The following is a 20,272-nucleotide window of genomic DNA, read 5'->3' on the forward strand; positions in this document are numbered from 1 at the left end:
TGTGTGCCTACCCAGCAGCAGGTGATGAGGTTTTTTGTTTTTTTGTTTTTGTTTTTGTTTTGAGATGGAGTTTTCACTCTTGTTGCCCAGGCTGGACTGCAATGGCATCATCTTGGCTCACCGCAACCTCCACTTCCCGAGTTCAAGCAATTCTCCTGCCTCAGCCTCCCAAGTAGCTGGGATTACAGGCATGCACCACCATGCCCAGCTAATTTTGTATTTTTAGTTCGAGACTAGCCTCCATGTTGGTTAGGCTAGTCTCGAACTCTCAACCTCAGGTGATCTACCTGCCTCAGGCTCCCAAGTGCTGAGATTATAGGCGTGAAACACTGCGCCTGACCTGGTAATGAGTTTTTGCAAGCCCAGGTAATAGTGTTGTAGGAAGAGCAAAGGCTTTGGAGGCCAACAGGTTTGGGTTTGAATCATGGCCCCGACCTTAACCGAATGCTCCGTGCCACACATGGACTAGGGTCTTTATGTCTGTCACCTGAGGCTCAGTAAAATTAAGTGCCTTACGTAAGATCAGACAGCTGGGAGGTGAAGGATTCAGGGTTTGTGAAGTGCCTAGCACAGTGTCAAACCCAAAATAGACCTCGGGCAAACCCAAGGGAAATGTGAGTTCCCTTCTCCATCTTTCTCTTTTTTACAGGGCTGAAGGCTTCTGAAAGAACGCTGGTGCAGAACGAGTGGATGGAGGAGAAGGTCCCTGTAATTGTTGCAACCATTAGTTTTGGGATGGGAGTGGATAAAGCCAACGTCAGGTGAGCTTTGGTTCTTGCCCTGCCTTCCTGGTCTGGTCCTGGCTCAGGGTGGATTGCCTGGTGCTATGTCCAAAGGACCAGGTCCATGTGCTCCTTCGAGGGCCAGAGGAGAAGGAAGTCTCAGGAGATAGTCCTTAGAACACAGCCTGAATGTGGACAGTTCTCGTGTGGCCTGCTCCCAGGTGACTGCACAGTGCGGTTCTGCCACTCTCAGGATGGGGCAGTATGCAGTTCATCAGGCTTGTCCTTTCACACAGCCTGGTTCACCCACATCTCAGTAGGCAGATCCTGCGAGGATGTGGGAATAAAATTAACTATATTCGTGCACCTCATATTGATGTTCTGGTCAATGACAGAGTGCATAGACTGGGATCCTGTAAGGTTATAATGGAGTTGAAAAATTCCTATCACCTAGTGATTTGTGTTACAGTTGCCTACAGTATTCAGTAACACATGATACATGCTTGCAGCATAGCTGTGTAGCCTGCAATACCATCTAGGTTTACATAAAGACTATCCACTGTGGTGTTCACATAATGATGAAGTCTCCCAACAAGTCATTTCTCAGAACGTATCCCTGGCCGGGCACAGTGGTGCACACCTATAATCCCAGCACTTTGAGAAGCCAAAGCAGGTGGATCGCTTGAGTCCAGGAGTTTGAGACCAGCCTGGGCAACGTGGCAAAACCTCCATCTCAACAAAAATACATAAAAATTTGCGAGGTTTGGTGGTGCGTGCCTGTAGTCCCAACTACTTGGGCTGAGGTGGGAGGATTGCTTGAGCCTGGGAGGTGGAGGTTGCAGTGAGCTGAGATTGTGCCACTGCACTCCAGCCTAAGCGACAGAGCAAGACCCTGTCTTAAACAGACAAACAAAAAAATACCAAAACACAAATTGTATTCCCATGATTAAGTAATGTATGACTGTATTTTAAGCTGTTCCCTGTGAAAGGTCAAAGGCAAAGCTCTTAGGACCATCATTTCTTATTACTGCTTACTAATAGTCTAGAAGAGTCAGTGCATCCCAGCCTCCTAGCCCAACACTGGCAACTATTAGGAAATCTTTTATGTCTGGCCATGACCTTCAAGAGGCATTTTGGGCTACAGCCTGAAGCCCTTTCTCTGATTAACACCAAATAATAATACCTTGTATGATTTATGGAGCATGTTTGCATACATGGTCTTGGTGAACCTCACAGTGACCCTGAGTTAGTCAGGGTAGAGATTTTAATAGTGCACTACATTTGAAAGAACACCAACTTTAGAATCAGAGTTCAAACCCTGAGTCTGCAGCCTGGTGTAGTGGCTCACACTTATAATTCCAGCACCTTGGGAGGACCAGATGGGAGAATTGCATGAGCCCAAGAGTTCGAGACCAACCTGGGCAACATAGCAAGACTCCACCTCTATAAAATTAAAAATTAGCCAGGTATAGTGGTAGGTGTCTGTAATCCTGTCTACTTGGGAAGCTGAGTGGAAGGATCACTTAAGGCCAGGAGATTGAGGCTGTAACAAGTTATGACTCTGCTACCATACTGTAGCCTGGGCAACAGAACAAGACCCTATCTTAAAAAATAAAAAACAAGTCTGGGCACAGTGGCTCACACCTGTAATCCCAGCACTTTGGAAGGCCGAAGCGGGTGAATCACAAGGTCAAGAGATTGAGACCGTCCTGGCCAACATGATGAAACCCCGTCTCTACTAAAAATACAAAAATTAGCTGGGCGTGGTGGCGCGCACATGTAGTCCCAGCTACTCAGGAGGCTGAGGCAGGAGAATCGTTTGAACCTGAGAGGCAGAAGTTGAAGTAAGCCGAGATTGTGCCACTGCACTCTAGCCTGGTGACAGAGCGAGACTCTTGTCTCAAAAAAATAAATAAAATAATAAAAAACAAAATAAATAAAATGAACCCTAGGTCTCTGGTGTCTTAAGAGCCAGTTTTGAAGGCAGAGACCCCTAGGCCCAAATTCTAGTTCTTCTGTCCCTTTACTGTGTGACCTTGTACAAATTTACCTCTGAATCCCAAGTTCATTGTCTGGAGAATGGGCTACCTCACATTATGGCGATTAACAATTAAATGAGACAAATGTATAAACTGGCTCAAAGTAGGTATTTAGTAAATATTATTTCCCTCTCCAAAGAAGTTATAACTTACTGAAATGTGTATAGCTCAGAAGTGGCAGAGCCTCATCTTGTTTCTTTAGGTCAGTATTTTTTCCACTGGGCCCTGGCTGAGTTTTTTGGATATGTGCTGGATTTGCCCCCATTAACTCCTGCTGTGGCCTCTAAGCTGGGCTGCTCCTAGCAGGGAGACGTGCCGATGGGATGCAGATGTCTTAACCATGCTGACTCTGGGACCATCCTCTGCCTCCCTGTCTGCTGGCCTCCCTGCTCTCCTACTCATGATTACTCCTCCAAAGGACACTCAACTTCTCCACCATCTCATGCTGCTTGTCCCTTTGGATCCTACAGGTTTGTTGCCCATTGGAATATTGCCAAGTCTATGGCTGGGTACTACCAGGAATCTGGCCGGGCCGGCAGGGATGGGAAGCCTTCCTGGTGCCGTCTCTATTACTCCAGGAATGACCGGGACCAAGTCAGCTTCCTGATTAGGAAGGAAGTAGCCAAACTCCAGGTAAGGCCTGGGCAGTAGAATGTGTCTCAGTCTGACCCACCACTGTCCAGTTTTGTGAACCTGATTTCTGAACCCAGATGATGTTTGTGTAAGCTAGAGGAGGCTGCTCCCAGCCTATAAGTATGGCAAGGGGAAATGGCACATTGGGTAGGTACCTAGAAATATAAAGAAAAGAAACAACTTTTTCTTTATAAATATTTAAATAATCTTAATATTTTAGAGGCAGGGTCTCACTGTCACCCAGTCTGAAGTGCAGTGGAATGGTCATGGTCCCTGCAGCCTCTAACTCCTGGCCATAAATAATCTTCCTGAGTAGCTGGGACCACAGGTGTGTGCCACCATGCCTAGCTAATTTTTTTTTTTTTTTTTTTCAATTTTTTGCAGAGATGGGGTTTCACTGTGGTGCTCAGGCTGGTCTCAAAACTCCTGGGCTCAAGGAATCCTCCCACCTCAGCCTCCCAAACTACTGAGATTACAGGTGTGAGCTACTGCACCCAACCTTAATATTGTCTTTTGTGTACATGTTATTTTATGTGGTCAAGATCAGTACTGCCCTTTTTCTTTTGTTAAAGAGATAGGGTCTCACTGTGTTACCCAGGCTAGAGTGCCGTGGAGTGGCAATTCACAGATGTAATCATAGCACACTATGCCCTTGAATTCCTGGGCTCAAGCGATCCTCCTGCCTCAGCCTCCCAAGTACCTGGGACTAGAGGCATGTGCCGCAGCACCTGGCTTAATCTTGCCTTGTTTTTTGTTTGTTTTGTAGAGACGAGGTCTTGTTATGTTGCCTAGGCTGGTCTTGAACTCCTGGGCTCAAGTGATCTTCCCACTTCAGCCTCCCAAAGTGTTGATATTACGGGTGTGAGCCACGGCACCCAGCCAGTCTTACCTTGTTTTTTTTTTTTTTTTTTGAGATGGAGTTTCACTCTTGTTACCCAGGCTGAAGAGCAATGGCACAATTTCAGCTCACCGCAACCTCTGCCTCCCCAATTCAAGCGATTCTCTTGCCTCAGCCTCTTGAATAGCTCAGATTACGGGCATGAGCTGGCATGCCCGGCTAATTTTGTATTTTTAGTAGAGATGGGGTTTTTCTATATTGCTCAGGCTGGTCTCGAACTCCCGTCCTCAGGTGATCCACCCGCCTCAGCCTCCCAAAGTGCTGGGATTACAGGTGTGAGCCACCACGCCCAGCCAGTCTTGCCTTGTTTTTTTTTTTTATTATTATTTTTTACCTTAATTTATTTTATTTTTTATTGCATTTTAGGTTTTGGGGTACATGTGAAGAATATGCAAGATTGTTGCATAAGTACACACATGGCAGTGTGGTTTGCTGCCTTCCTCCCCATCACCTATATCTGGCATTTCTCCCTATTCTCTCTCTCCCCAACCCCCCACCCCCCACTGTCCCTCCCCTATTTCCCCTCAAGAGACCCCAGTGTGTGATGCTTCCCTCCTTTTGTCCATGTGTTCTCATTGTTCAACACCCACCTATGAGTGAGAACATGCAGTGTTTGATTTTCTGTTCTTGTGTCAGTTTGCTGAGAATGATGGTTTCCAGGTTCATCCATGTCCCTACAAAGGACACGAACTCATCGTTTTTTATGGCTGCTCTTGCCTTGTTTTAAGGCAATGCTCTAGCATTGCTATGTAAGCATTTTTCCATATTGCTATTAGCTGGTTATACATTCTTTGTAGAAAACCTAGAATCAGACCCAAGTATATAAGGGAACTTGTTATATGATAGGTGTCATAAATCAACATGGAAAGGATTAATTTTTGAAAAGTTTGTGCTGAAAAAAGATAAAAGTTATATTCCTACCTGATACCACACACATATGCATTATAGATGGATTAAAAACCTCAACAGACTAAAATTTGGGGGGGGGGGATATTTTATGATCCTGAGGAAGGAAAGAGTACCTCAAGATCTTAAAAGCAGAAACCCCAAAGAAAATAGTCTATTTGAATCAATTCAAACTAAAAATTTCCATATAATAGAAGCTACCATAAATAAAGTGATGAAATGAGCCCTTGTTGGGAAGATATTTGCAATATATAAAATTGACTGACTATATAGAGAGCTCTTACAGGTAAATTTTAAAAAGACATACACCTGCATAGCAAAAAGGATGAATAGGTATTTCATAGAAGAGAAAAACAGAGTAGCTAATAAATAAACGAGGAGATGTTCAACCTCACCTAACAAGCAGAAGTACACAAATTAGACAACAAGCCATCATTTTACACCCATCATATGGGCAAAAATGTCTTCATAATCACGTCGGTAAGGATGTGGGGAAAGGGTTCATCTTAACAATGTTGCCGGGCACCGTGGCTCACGCCTGTAATCCCAGCACTTTGGGAGGCCAAGGTGGGCAGATCATGAGGTCAGGAGATGGAGAACATCCTGGCAAACACGGTGAAACCCCGTCTCTACTAAAAATACAAAAAGGTACTCGGGCGTGGTGGCAGCACCTGTAGTACCAGCTACTCGGGAGGCTGAGGCAGGATAATCGCTTGAACCTGGGAGGCAGAGGTTGCAGAGAGCCAAGATCACGCCACTGCTCGCCAGCCTGGGCAACAGAGTGAGACTGTCTTAAAAAAAAAAAAAAAAAAAAAAGTTGTCAGGAACATAAGCTGCTTCAGCTGCTTCGAAGAGAAATGAGGTGATATACAGTGGAAGACACCGATGCTCTGTGATTCAGTAATTCCACTTCTTCGTAGATAAATCATCATGTGTACAAGAATGTACATGTATAAGGATGAACAAGCATGTTTACTGCAACACTATAATAGTAAAATCTAGCTCTTCTTCTGTAGGGTAATGGATGAATGAACTGTTTTAGTCACATAGTGGAATGGTTCAGAGGAGTCAAAAATGGCACAATAAATTTGCATGAATCAACAGGGATAAATTCCCTAAAGCATAATGTGTCGGGAGTTTGAGACCAGCCTGACCAAGATGGAGAAAACCCATCTCAACTAAAAACTTCAAAAATTAGCCAAGTGTGGTGGCGCATGCCTGTAATCCCAGCTACTTGGGAGGCTGAGGCAGGAGAATCACTTGAACCTGGGAAGCAGAGTTTGCAGTGAACCGAGATCGTGCCATTGCACTCTAGCCTGGGCAACAAGAGCGAAACTCTGTCTCAACAAAAAAGTCTAAAGATTGGTAGCTTTTCTCTAGTTAGATGATCAGATGAAATCCAAGGGAAAAAAATCAGTAACTTTTCTCCACATTACCATAAATACCTAGAAATAGAAACAAAAAAAATTTGCAACAATAAAAGTTATAAAATACCTAGGAATAAATGTTATAAGCTGTAAACAATAGTTTTTTTCAAAAAACTATGGAGAAACCTCGTTTCTACTTAACAAATACAAAATAAGCTGGGCGTGGTGGGGCATGCCTGTAATCTCAGCTGCTTGGAAGGCTGAGGCAGGAGAATCACTTGAACCTGGGAGGTGGAGGTTGCGGTGAGTTGAGATTGCGCCTTTGTACTCTAGCCTGAGCAACAAGAGCAAAACTCCATCTCAAAAAAAAAAAAAAAAGCTCCCCAGTTGCTTTTAATACATGGCCAGGGTTGACAACCGTTGGTTTAGATAAAGAAAACTCAGATCTTATCAGGAGAAAACAAGCTCTGGAGCCAAGTGCAGTGGCTCATGCCTGTAATCCCAGCACTTCGGGAGGCTGAGGTAGGTGGATCACTTGAGCCCAGGAGTTTGAGACCAGGATGGGCAACATGGTGAAAGCCCATCCCTACAAAAATTTCAAAAATTCTCCTGGCATGGTGGTGCAAGCCTGTGGTCTCAGCTACTCAGGAGGCTGAGGTGGGAGGATCGCTTGAGCTTGGGAGGTTGAAGCTACAGTGAGGTGTGATCCCATCACTGCACTCCAGCCTGGGCAGCAGAAACCCTGTCTCAAAAACAACCAAACAAAAAACAAATTCCAGACAGATTAAGGACCTATGTTGAAATAATAAGCAATATTTTACAAGAAAATGTAGTCCAGTGTATAGTCTAGAACTGAGGATACTTTTATAATGAAGATTAGAAACCCAAATAGCTATATATTGTGTTTTCGTTTTTGTTGTTTTTTGAGACAGAGTCTTGCTCTGTCGCCAGGCTGGAGTGCAGTGGTGCACTCTCAGCTCACTGCAACCCCCGCCGTCCTGGTTCAAGTGATTCTCCTGCCTCAGCCTTCTGAGTAGCTGGAACTACAGGTGCATGCCGCCAAGCCCAGCTAATTTTTTGTATTTTTAGTAGAGATGGGGTTTCTCCATGTTGGTCAGGATGGTCTTCATCTCCTGACCTCATGATCTGCCCGCCTTGGCCTCCCAAGGTGTTGGGATTACAGGTGTGAGCCACTGCACCCGGCCTGCTATATATTAAATATATAAACTTTTAAATTTCTATAGTTATATTTTATATTTTATTTATATTTTTATTAAATAAAATATACTTTTATATTTTTATTAAATATAAAACTTTTAAATTTTTATATTTTTATTAAATATAAAAACTTAAATTTCTATAAAACCTGAAAATATGAAATATGACAAAGGATACCATAAACAGTGTCAATAGGTAAATAGTAAATCTGGGGAAATATTTTAATATAGAAGGCAAACAAAAGAATAAACAGCTTTTACCTATTGACAGGAAAAAAAAAAGGATATGAAAAGCAAAGAATATAAAAAGAAAGCTCCCAGAAAAGTTTATCAAATGACACATTTAAAGATGCTCAAATTTAGGCCAGGTGAGGTAGCTCATGCCTATAATCCCAACACTTCGGGAAAATGACATGAGGGGATCTCTTGAGGCCAGGAGTTTGAGACTAGTTTGGGCAATGTAATAAGACTTCATCTCTACAAAATATTTAAAAATTAGCTGGGTGTGTGTTCCAGCTACTCGAGAGGCTCACTTGAGCCCAGGAGGTCAAGGCTGCAGTCAACCAAGATCATACCATTGCACTCCAACCTGGGTAACGGACTGAGACCCTGTTTCAAAAAATAATAATAAAAATTAGCTGAGCATGGCAATATGCGCCTGTAGTCCTAGCTATTCAGGACGCCAAGCCGGGAGGATTGCTTGAGCCCAGGAATTCAAGGCTGTGGTGAGTTACAGTCATGCCACTGCACTCCAGTCTGGGCAACAGAGCAAGACTCTGTTTCCTAAATAAATCATGAATAAATAAATATTTACTGCTGTATGTGGAAACTTGAAGGAAATAAGACATTTTCAGATACAAAGGTTTGAAAAACTTTCCCCAGTATGTCATGTCTCAGAAGCTATTAAAGGATGTTCTCCGTTGTAAAGAGGCAGTAAACCTAGAAAGCAAAGATGGAGACTTACCCAGGAGTAAGTCTTGGCGCAGGACAATATTGGAGGGTAGTCCTGAAAGGTAGCTGTGTCCCAGGCCTACGGAAAACGGGTCCAGATTGCACTAGGGGGCAGAAGACTCCAGGAAGGAAGGTTCCAAAAATCACAGTGGAAGCTGGCATCGCTGGCTGCTATCAAAATGAACTGTTCATTGTGTTAGGACTGTTAGGGCTAAATTAATGACATACTGAAATCTAAGTAAATAGAAAAAAGCAAAGATATTAATTTCAGGGGAAACAGTTATACAAGAAAGGAAGTGTGATTATAGGAAATATAAAAATGCAATCACTCGGTTTAGCTCTGAACTCTGTTGACATAGTCGTGATAGGGAAAATAGGGATTTCATAAGAAATTGTTTTGTAAACCTATTTGGAAAGTTGCAGGTACAGAATCTGTGTGTATCTGTGTGTGTTGGTGGTGTTGGTGGGGATGAGTTACCTGCCCAAAGCAGAAACTCAATAGACAATGTCTCCAATATCAGTGTCTCGTTTTTTTTTTGTTTGTTTTTGAGACAGAGTCTCTATCGCCCAGGCTGGAGGGCAGTGGCACAATCATGGCTCACTGCAACCTCTGCCTTCAAGTTCAAATGATTCTTATGCCTCAGCCCCCCAAGTAGCTGGGATTACAGGTGCCTGCCAGTGTAATCCCAGCTACTCTAGAGGCTGAGGTGGGAGGATCACTTGAGCCCAGGAGGTCCGGCTAATTTTTGTATTTTTAGTAGAAACGGGGTTTCACCATGCTGGCCAGGCTAGTCTCGAATTCCTGACCTTAAGTGATCTGACTCCCTTGGCCTCCCAAAGTACTGGGATTACTGGTGTGAGCTACTGTCCCCGGCCTTTTTTTTTCCTTTTTCTTTTCTGTATTAAAAAATAATTCACAATATTTTAAAAGGATATGTCGGCAAATAGACATGTACACAAAAAAGGCCACTGATGCATAATGACATCACTCACAAATGCTCACTGTTCTACTAGTTGATTCAGCCACAAGTCCATAGACAGGCTTATAACAGAGTGAAGCCAGGAACTGTCTCTGAGCAGAGCTGTAACAGCTTCTGTCAGTAAGAGGGGAATTACCTTCAGGAGTGGGCAAGGAAGGAAGTTGGCTGCCATCTTTAGAGTTCCACTGCCCTGACCAAGTCTCCACATTCAAAATCTATAGTGCCCATCCCTCACCTAATAGTGGTTCCTGGCCCAAGGCGAGACTGTCCTTTCAAGGAGTGGATGAGGGTGCCAACAGATGGGCTTGGGAGGGAGGGCCACACCCCTGCCATCTTGCTCTCCTGGTGTAGCTGACAGCTGCCCACCCCCACCCCACACCATGGGCTTCTGAGTTAGCAGATCAGGAATTTTATTTTATTTATTTTTGAGATGGAATCTCACTCTGTTGCCCAGGCTGGAATGCAGTGCCACGATCTCAGCTCACTGCAGCCTCCGCCTCCTGGGTTCAAGTGATTCTCCTACCTCAGCCTTCTTAGTAGCTGGGATCACAGGTGTGCAACACCATGCCTAGCTAATTTTTGTATTTTTAGTAGAGATGGGGTTTCACCATGTTGGCCAAGCTGGTCTCGAACTCCTGACCTCAGGTGATCCCCCCGCCTTGGCCTCCCAAAGTGTTGGGATTACAGGCATGAGCCACTACGCCCAGCCATAGATGAAGCATTTTATAAATTGTATTTTATTATTTATTTATTTATTTATTTATTTTTCTTCTTTCTTTCTTTTCCATTTCTTGCCATCCAGTAACATATAAATTGTATTTTAAATTCATGTTTTAAGCTTGTCAAAAATAATCACTTAACATTTTAATATATCTCCCTCCAGTATACACTGAAATATATATGTTCATACATGTGTAAGTACGCAACATTTGTGCATGTATTTACTGTTATTAAAATGGGTCATATCATATAGTGCTTCCCAAATGCCAGTCCATGGGCTCTTTACATGAGAATCTCCTGAGAACCTTTTCAGAAATGCTCAAAAGCTCATCCCAGAAAATTCAGTTCAGTAGTCTGTGGTTATGATATATAGTCAGGTCTAGGGATACTTTCTAAGTGGCTTTGTTACTGTCAGTTAATATTTTTCTCCCTTGTTACTTTTTTTCTTTTTTTGAGATGGAGTGCAGTGGCATGATCTTGGCTTACTGCAACTTCCGCCTCCTGGGTTCAAGCAATTCTTCTGCCTCAGCCTTCTGAGTAGCTGGGACTACTGGCGTGCGCCACCATGCCTGGCTAATTTTTTTGTGTTTTTAGCAGAGGCAGGGTTTCACCATTTGGCCTAGCTGTTCTTGAACTCCTCACCTCAAATGATCTGCCTGCCTCAGCCTCCCAAAGTGTTGGGATTGCAGGTGTGAGCCACTGTGCTCGGCCTCCTCATTACTTTTTGTGGCTCTAAGGTAGTCCAATTCTATAAGACTTGGTAAGCGGTCATTTTTTGTCCCCAGGAAAAGAGAGGGAGCAAAGCATCCGATAAAGCCAGTATCATGGCCTTTGATGCCCTGGTGACCTTCTGTGAAGAACTGGGGTAAGTGACTTATTTTGTACATGGAGCCAAGTGTCAGTGACATCATTTACTCCCCCGGCACCCCTTAGTTAAGCAGCTGACGTAAGACAGCCTGTAGGCTACCAAGGGACCCTCGCCTACAAAGGCCGTTGCATTGGGCAGCGTGGAAGTCAGGACCTTGCTGTCCTCTATTGGAGGCCCCAGGAACTCTGGCAGTGTGGGGATTTGCTCAGCATTCTGGGTGGTATCCTTCCCCCCACTCCACCCTCTTCTGAGGTGGCTGGCATCATAGGCCACTCAGTCCCAAGGGATGTGACCAGCTCTGAGCTGTCAGCTTTGTAGTCATTGTGTGCCACCGAGCTGGGACTTCTGGCTTCACTTGAGCAGTCCTCACCCTTATCCAGGACCCACACAGAAGCCCGTGGCCCCGCTTACCTCAGGGAGTCATGTGCTTTGAATCCACTCATCTGCTTTACCTGCATCTTCAGGCAATGGGGCTAGGACCCTGGAAAGAGCCAAAGGACTGCTCAGTGTAGTCAGGTCGTGTCCAGGCACGTGGAGCTGTGAGTGCCTGGGTGAGGGACACCAGGAGGAGTCATTTACATTTTGGTCTAAAAAGTTTTTGGATTCATCTGATCTCATGGAATGATCCTGTGAGGGGATGATGCTGACGTGACTGCATCAGACTTAGGTGAATAAATCGAGGTCCAGGGAGGTCACAGTCGCAAAACTCATGGTAGACTGAGGCTACTAAACCCCATCTCCTGATTTTCAGTGGTGTGCTCATTTTCATACACCTGGGCCATCTTGGTTTTTGCAAGAGGAGCGTCCTGAAGCACGATGCTAAGTGCACGGAACCGGTGTCTAGCAGATGTTTGGGCTCTCCTCAGGGAATCAGAGCAGCTCTTCTTTGGGCTGTATATTTTTATTTCTACCTCCTCCTATTCACCGCTGAGTCGGTGGCTCCTGGAATGAAGCTATTTTCTTCTCCAAACTGCCATCTCTAATTTGGCCTCTGTGGCACGACCACGCCCAGCAGAAGTGGTTGGCTGTAGTGCCAGGACCACCCTTGGCCTGCAGCCGTTGTGACCAGAGCCCTTTTCAAGCACAATTAATACAGGGGTTGCTAAATTTGGCCTTCTTAGGCTTCTTGAGCAGAGCTCTCATTTCTGGTGAGGAATGAAAGGGCCAAGTGTTTCTGTTCGTTGTGAGTCCTCTTTGCTGAAAAAAAGCCCTGGGGCTGTCTGAGGCTCTGGAAGGCTCTCTGGAGGGTTAACACTGGCTATCCCCAGGGTCTGCTCAGCCTGCCAGGCAAGGGAACAGGTCCTCCTAAGGGCCTCTGCCTTTGTTTCTCCTGTCATCTTGCAGGGAGCTGGGAATTCTTAGTGCATCAGTGACCTGATTGCCAGGGGCTGGGGTCCAGGCATCTGTGGACCCGAGGAGTCCAGGTGACAGCCTCAAGCTGCCTCTTGTGCAGCCTCGTACCTGTCTCCTTTGCTATGTGTGATGGTTCTGAAATCCAGGCGGCAGGCTGTAACAAACACTGCTGGTATGTTGGTATTGGCTACTGTTCTTCGAATAAGTGAATGTTTCTTAACTGGTGTATAGCACAAAGAAAGAGCCCCTTCTCCACCAGATATTTGCTCCCTAAGAATGGTTCCCGTTGAAGGCTGAAGTTGAAGCAGCCTCCCACCAGCAATCCCTTGGGGTAGGCACCTGGCGGCTCAGCCGAAGTAGGTACATTTCTGCAAAGGAAGCTGTAGGTTTCCTGTCAGTTTGTTATGGGGTCTGACCAGGTCCTTGGGTCAGTGACTAATGAGGCGGGGCTGCGGCAGCCAGCGGTTTCCTTTCCTCTCTGCATGTAGTTACTTTCTCTGGGCTACAGCCTTGAAAAAGCAGTGTTTGATTATTCATGACAATGAGCATCTTTTAGAATCATGAGGAAAAGTCATTAGGTTTGAAGCAACCTCTAGCTTAAGGCTTCAGCATTTTGAGATAGAAGAGCAGCCTTATATTTAGACCTGGATTGAACTGGGCCCTGTTGTCTCCTGGGATCTTGGGGCTGGGAGTGCCTGGCATCTTCTTATCTGTGTGTTTGCTCATTCATTCATTTACTCAGCCAACAAATATTGACTGATGCCAACTCTGTGCCAGGCACGTTGAACATGGGGAATACAATGGTGGGCAGAAAGAGCCCCGCCCCTGCTTTATGGTGCTTGGTCCAGTGGGGAAGAGAGCACTACAGACACAGTAGAGACATGTAAGTCCCAGAGCTGGCCATGGTGGCTCACACCCGTTTTTTTGAGATGGAGCCTTGCTCTTGCTGCCCAGGCTGAAGTACAATGGCGTGATCTCGGCTCATTGCAACCTCTGCCTTCAGGGTTCAAGTGATTTTCTTGCCTCAGCCTCCTGAGTAGCAGGGATTACAGGCCTGTGCCACCATGCCCAGCTAATGTTGTATTTTTAGTAAGAGTCAGCGTTTCTCCATGTTGTTCAGGCTGGTCTCGAACTTCCGACCTCAGGTGATCTGCCCGCCTTGGCCTCCCAAAGTACCGGGATTACAGGCATGAGCCACCGCTCCTGACCAGACTCACACCTTTTATACCAGTACTTTGGGAGGCTGAAGTGGGAGGATCACTTGAGCCTGGCAGTTCAAGACCAGCCTGGGCAACATGGCAAGACCCTGTCTGTACTAAAAATACAAAAAAAAAAAAAAAAAAAAAAAAAACCCCAAAAACCACACACACAATTAGCCAGGCATGGTGGCACATGCCTGTAGTCCCAGCTGCTCAGGAGGCTGAGATGGGAGGATCACCTGAACTCAGAAGCCAAACCTACAGTGAGCCAAGATTGTGCCACTGCACTCTAGCCTGAGCGATGGGCGTGAGACCCCATCTCAAAAAAAAAAAAAAAAAAAAAAAGACATGTAAGTCCTGTAAATGGTATTTTGAGAGTATAAAACAGGTGGCCTTACCCTAATCCTCAAGGGTTAGGGATGATTTACCTGAGGGAGTCAGGTTCAAACTGAGATATGAAGGATGAGGAAGGACTAACTAAGCCATGGAGTAAGAGCATCCCAGTCAATGAGAATAGCATGTGCAAAGACCCTGTGGTGGGAGAGAACACGGCATATTCCAGAACTGAAAGACATGCTGAGAACCCAGGGGCAGGGTGGGATGGGATGAGTGAGTGAGATGGCTGGAGACAGGCGGGCCAGACCGCATAGGGACCTGCAGGCCCGGGTGAGGCTTTGTTCGGGAAGCTTGCCCTGGTGGCTATATCTAGATTAAAAATGAGCTCTCACAACTTAGCAGATTTGAAAAGGAATTTTTTCTTCATTTGGTTGTCTTTTTCTGTCAAGGATTTGTGAAATTGCTGGCTGGGCCTGTGAGCCTGTTAGAGAACCTTGTTAGCCATTGCTCCTTCCACCAGAGCCAGTGGAGCTGTCCTCTCCATGTGCTTTTAGGGTTCCCTAAAAACAATAGGGTCAGGAACCCAGAATTGGTCTTAGACCAGCCTCCCCATCTTGTTAGTCTGAGTAACCCTAAGCCAGATGCAGCATTTTCCTAGATTCTTTCCTGGTGGGAAAAGAAGACACCAGGGCTTGGCCCCTGAGCCAGAGGCAATCACAGAGGGACCCACTACCAGAATAGGGGGAGGTCAGCTCGCCTCCCCCTGCTGCCATCTCAGCCCCTAGGAAGTCAGGTCACTCCTCTTCACGCTTTTCACACTGGGTGTTTTTTGTGGAAGTGAGTAAATCAAACATGATGGCAAATAAGATGAGAAGCAGGACAGCGGCGATGAATAAGATAATCACTGCCAGGCCCCCCTGGTCCCAGGGGTTCTGCCAGAACTCATCATTCCAGATTGTCTTCTTGATTACTAGTTGGTCCATGAGAATCTGGAAAAGAGGGACAGAGGACCTGAGTGCAGGCGGCCCTCCCAGGCCCTGTCCCAGGTGCTCTGCTCTGCTCCCTGACTCAAGTCTCTGTAGCAGCCTCTGTGAGCAGCCAGCCTCCCCAGCAGCTGGGGGAATGGAAGGGCTGGATAGTCTTTGTGATCAGTGCCTCCAGCCAGCAGCAAATGGTGTTTCCCCACTCTAGCTATAGGAGCCAGGACTGGTGCAAGAAGGGGGTCCCTGGATTCTTCCTGGGGGCTGCCCCTGGATTCTCTAATCCTTCTTTCCTGAGTAGCCCTGGCATGAGCAAGAACTTTCTCTCCCATTCCCAAGACCTGCTTGGCTGGAATCTAAAAAGTACTACGATAGATCCTCCCGGTTTTTCCCGCCCCAGCTGCCAAACATTTGGGAGGCATTCGAGAGATCTGTATAGCAGCCAAGGAGGGGCCAACTCCACCTGAGGCCTCGGTAGGCTTCTTGGAGACAGCTGAGAACAGAACTTCTAGAAGCAGAGCTCGTTATCACAGACTGCAAGCCTGTAGCCAGGTGAGGGGCCCAGGTGGGGAAGGAGGGAGCCATTACCTGATTCTGCTGGGTAGCCGTCCTGGGTCCTACAAGGGCAATTCAGGGTGGTCCTTCAGGCCTACACTTTGTGAGGGGCTGAGCTGAAGAGGCTGCCAGGTGACCAGAGGTGCACCCGGACTCAAAGAAGCCACTGTCGAGAGGAAAAGGCGTGAGCATGGCCAAGGGGCCCTGACCATACCTTCATTGCTGTCACCAAAGCAAACAAAGGTGGGCTAGGCTGGTTGCCTGGCAACCGTGGCTCCCTTTCTGCCTTTCACATTCCCCCATCAGCTGCTTTCTGCCCTTGTGTGATGTCATTTGGGGGTGCTCAGGACACATGTGTTAATGAGTCCCTCCTGAGAGAAGACAGATTTGGGGTGGATGGGGAAGAGACTGGACCCAGGGCCTTTGCCCCAGGCCATCAGGCCACCTCACCTGTGGCTGGTCTGGACTGGGCTGTCCCATCTGGATGATGTGTGGACTGAGGGGACCTGTCCGGAGCTCAGGAAGTCCTGAGGCTGGGACTGGCGTAGGCTTTACTTCCTGTGCTGTGGGGCTGGGGCTGGGACTGGCGTAGGCCTCACTTCCTGTGCTGTGGGGTGAATGATTAACTGCAGCCCTGGCTGGCGCCTGGCACCTCCTGGAACTGTTTCTGGGGGAAGTGTTGCTCCCCGCTGAGGCTTCCTATTGGTGCCTTTGTCCTCAGCAATATTGTGTGGTTGATTTCTGCCTACTGGCACAGTAGGAGAGCTGGGAAGAGGGAATCAAGCCTGTCCCCAGTGTGTGAAACCTAGTGGCCACCATTTATTCATTTAAAAGCTAGGATGTGAGGGCCCCCTGTGGCCAGGAACCATGCCAGGCACTGTACAGTTGTGAGATCAGAAAGGCGGGCCCTGCCCTCCAAGGGCTTCCCTTCTAGCCCTTGGGTGCTCATCCCTGCTCGTAAAGATCTGGGAGCTTTTAGAAATGCCCAGGCCACCTGGTACCACTTACATCAGCCTCTGGGGGTGCCAGGGTGTCATGTTGTTTACAGTTCCCCAGGTGATTCCCCTCATTGTGGCCAGGGTTGGATGACAGATGGTGACAGATTTAGTACAGTTGTTCTTAACTATCAGGGGTGTCACTGACCTGGCTTACCTAATGCTTTCCGTTTCCTTGTGTGAAACTTACTGACTAATGCCCTTGGCATGCTGAACACTCACAGCAGTAGGCCAGTCTCTAGCACACCCTTGGCCTGCGGCTCCTTCAGTTAAATCAGATGCTTATCAAGAGTCAAGTTGGTTCCCAAACCTGTTCATGGCAGTTGTACTTGTAATTACATAATTGAATTTAACATCCCAGGAACCATCAAAGCAGCAATAATAGCTGAAACCCCAATTTTACATACGGGGAACAGGCACAGACAGGTTAAATAACTTAGCCAAGGTCATCAGCTAGTAAGTGAGTTGGAGTTTGAATCCACTGGCACAGTCTGAGCTCTGAAGCACCTGTGCTGCACCTCAGAGCGAGTAAATGAACAAGTTGTTTCTATAAATACCTGTTGACCACTTTGGGATGACTTTGGAATTACTCAGAGAATGTTTCTGTTGAAAAAGATGCAGACATGATAACTGAACATTGGGGACATTTTGTAAAAACCCAGATGGCTTTCACACTCAGATTCCTTTGCCTTTAAGTTCTTGCTCTGTTTTAAAGAAACCAAAACTAGAAAGTAACAATACAGGAACTCTGGTCAGCAAGCCCACACTCAGAGAAAGGTCAGGAAGACCAGCCTAGGAGTAAGAACGTGTATGTTTCCATTTAATGCGAGATGTGTAAGAAAATAATAAAATGAGATGTGTAGAGAACTTAGGTGTTTTTTAACAAAAGTTGCTTTAACCAGCTTTTTCAATTAATTGCTAGGCCCAATCGGATAATTTTTTTTTTTTTTTTTTTGAGACAGTGTCTCACTCTGTAGCCCAAGCTGGAGTGCAGTGGCGTGATCTCGGCTCACTGCAACCTCTGCGATTCTCCTGCCTCAGCCTGTATCACAGGCGTGTGCCACCATGCCTGGCTGGAAGGAAACTTTTTTTTTTTTTTGAGATGGAGTTTGCTCTTGTTGCCCAGGCTGGAGTGCAATGGCGTGATCTTGGCTCACTGCAACCTCTGACTCCCAGGTTCAAGCAATTCTGTCTCAGCCTCCTGAGTAACTGGGATTACAGGCCTGCGCCACCACGCCTGGCTAATTTTGTATTTTCAGTAGAGATGGGGTTTCTCTGTGTTGATAAGGCTGGTCTCAAAACTCCTGACCTCAGGTTATTCACCTGCTTCAGCCTCCCAAAGTGCTGGTATTACAGGGTGAGCCACTGCGCCCGGCCAGGAAACTTTTTTATACTCTGCCAAGTTTTGCAGTGAGATTCTTGTATCTATGGCTTTATTGTCGGTTTTATTTCATTTTACGTATTTTTTTTATTTTTGTAGGGACAGGGTCTCCCCATGTTGCCCAGGCTGGTCCCAAACTCCTGAGCTCAAGGATCCTACCTCATTGGCCTTCCAAAGTGCTGGGGTTACATGCATGTGATGTACTGTGCTGGCCTACTGTAGTTTCATTTTTTTTTTGAGAGGGAGTCTCACTCTGTTGCCCAGGCTGGAGTCCAGTGGCACAGTCTCGGCTCACTGCAGCCTCTGCCTCCCGGGTTCAAGTGATTCTCCTGCTTCAGCCTCCTGAGTAGCTGGGACTACAGGCATGTACCACCACACCTGGCCAAATTTTTTTGGGACTTTTAGTAGAGCTGGGGTTTCACCATGTTGGTCAGGCTGGTCTCAAACTCCTGACCTCAAATGATCTGCCTGCCTTGGCCTCTCAAAGTGCTGGGATTATAGGCATGAGCCACTGCGCCCAGCCCTATTGTAGTTTTTAATCAGGCATGACATACAGACAGTATGGCACACAGGTCTTCTGAGTAGAGTGCAGCCCTTTTGAGGAGCCAAGAGCAGCCTGTCCTGTGGTGGAAGCAGAGGCCACAGCTGGGGGTGGGCATGAAGAGGCTAGCGAGATGATTGTCGGGACCACTTAGGATGCTGCTGCAGTGATCACACTAAGCATTGATGGTGGTGTGGTCCGGCAAAGCACAGTGGCAGGAACAGAGAGGTGGTGGCCAAGTCAGATGTCCTCTAAACCTGAAACCAGCCTGATGGCCGCCCCCCCCCATGGCCCCCGCCTGTCTTCAGGCCGCCCAGGTCTGCAGCAGCTGTGTTTATTCTTTCCCATAGTAGGACAACTGCTGCCGCCTTTCCATGCCCATCTTCCCTAGGGAAGACTGGCACGAGGAGCTGCCTCTTGAAGGAGTGGGCCAGGCTGCTGTCAGAGAGCAGACCTGGTTTGTTAATCTCAGTGGGTTTGAAGCCTGAGAAGGAGTTGGCCCGACAGCTGGGCTGAGTGTGTGCCAGTTGGCCGAGGAGCAGGGAGTGAGTTCTATGACGGCAAGGACTGAATCCTGTGTGGGGTCTGCAGTTGTGCACCACTTGCCCTGGAGCGGCCACTCAGCCTGTCTGTGCCCAGGGCTGTCTGTGGTTCCCACCTCTCTGCAACTAGGCTGGAGAAGCAGAATATTTTCTAGCAAAGAGCCTCAGCCTCAGCCTCAGCCACCCTCCAGCAGGGCCATTCTTATGCTGATGAAAACTGGCTTATGGAAAAGTCACCCAGGAATTGGGCTGCTTCCCTGTTGGGGCATCTCCCAATCAGACAGCTTCCAGGGACCCTCCAGCCATTGGTGCTGGGAGGGAAAAATGCAGGGTTTCCTGTCTGTCCACTCCCCTGTGTTTTTCTGGGAGGGACACCTCATTGGGCATCACCCCAGTTCTTACCTGCTGGGTCCCACCCACTCCTGTGAAGGTTATTCTGAGACAAAGTTTGTTATGTGGGTGTTTTGGGTATAGGGTTGGTCACTGGAGGATAATGGAATTAGAGCCTTGTCTGTCCTGCACCCAGGAGGCCACGTTCTGGGTCGGGAGCCCTGGGTGTGGTGAGCAGAGGCTCTGGAGCCAGACAGGCGGGACTCAGGCTGGCTCTGCCGCTTTTCAGCTGGTTGAACTTAGACAAGCAAGCAAGCATCAATCCATGTCCTCATCTCTAAATGGGGGTAACAGTGTTCTCTTCAACATTGAGGTATTGTGATGAGTAAATGAGTTTATCTGCACCAGAGTGCTGAAGACAATGCTCAGTGTGTGTAAGCCCTCAGCAAATTTTAGCCATCTTCATCATCATCATCATCATCATCATCATCATCATTATTCTGAATCCTGTTCTTTGGAGGGAGCTGAGAATGGGCAAATTCTTGAATTTCTTTTCTACACTTCTCTGGGTCTTTAACCTAAACCTGTCAGGCAAGTCTGTGGACACCAGAAAGTGAAAGCAGACGGTGAGAGCTCCTCTTCCCTGCCTGCCACTGCCAGTGTAGCCTGGACTGCCAGCTTGAAATGGCACGGCTGTGGCAGGGGCTGGCATCCCCTCTCCATGACATGTTTCTCAGGTAGACAGGGCTCTGCTCCCAG

At 47.0% G+C, this 20,272-nt stretch overlaps 2 protein-coding genes across 6 annotated transcripts in view; one reads left to right on the top strand and one right to left on the bottom strand.

The window, feature by feature from the left end:
* Positions 1-20,272, top strand: part of RECQL5 (RecQ like helicase 5) — a 40,530-nt gene that overhangs the window by 4,754 nt on the left and 15,504 nt on the right. For both annotated transcript variants that reach the window (XM_032241664.1, XM_032241665.1), the window contains exons 5-7: positions 650-761; positions 3,232-3,394; positions 11,219-11,298. In XM_032241664.1, coding sequence (XP_032097555.1) covers positions 650-761; positions 3,232-3,394; positions 11,219-11,298 — 355 coding nt within the window. The remainder of the gene's footprint in view (positions 1-649; positions 762-3,231; positions 3,395-11,218; positions 11,299-20,272) is intronic.
* On the bottom strand, positions 8,747-16,484 carry SMIM6 (small integral membrane protein 6). 4 transcript variants are annotated; one of them, XR_004257769.1, is made up of 4 exons: positions 16,175-16,483; positions 15,758-15,890; positions 14,282-15,178; positions 8,747-8,967 (listed from the first exon to the last, which is right to left on the bottom strand). XR_004257769.1 is itself a non-coding variant. In XM_032241678.1 (3 exons), exons 1-2 carry the CDS (start codon positions 16,202-16,204, stop codon positions 14,984-14,986), a joined length of 225 nt encoding a protein of 74 aa, XP_032097569.1. In that variant the 5' UTR covers positions 16,205-16,484; the 3' UTR covers positions 8,747-8,967; positions 14,947-14,983. The 4 variants fall into 4 exon arrangements, 2 of the variants coding, with proteins under 2 accessions (XP_032097569.1, XP_032097570.1); XR_004257767.1 differs by lacking the exon at positions 15,758-15,890 and having other exon boundaries at positions 16,175-16,484; XM_032241678.1 differs by lacking the exon at positions 15,758-15,890 and having other exon boundaries at positions 14,947-15,178; positions 16,175-16,484.

This window comes from Sapajus apella, unplaced genomic scaffold (assembly GCF_009761245.1).
Source record: "Sapajus apella isolate SASKATOON/1434 unplaced genomic scaffold, GSC_monkey_1.0 scaffold48, whole genome shotgun sequence".
Lineage (NCBI taxonomy): Eukaryota > Metazoa > Chordata > Mammalia > Primates > Cebidae > Sapajus > Sapajus apella.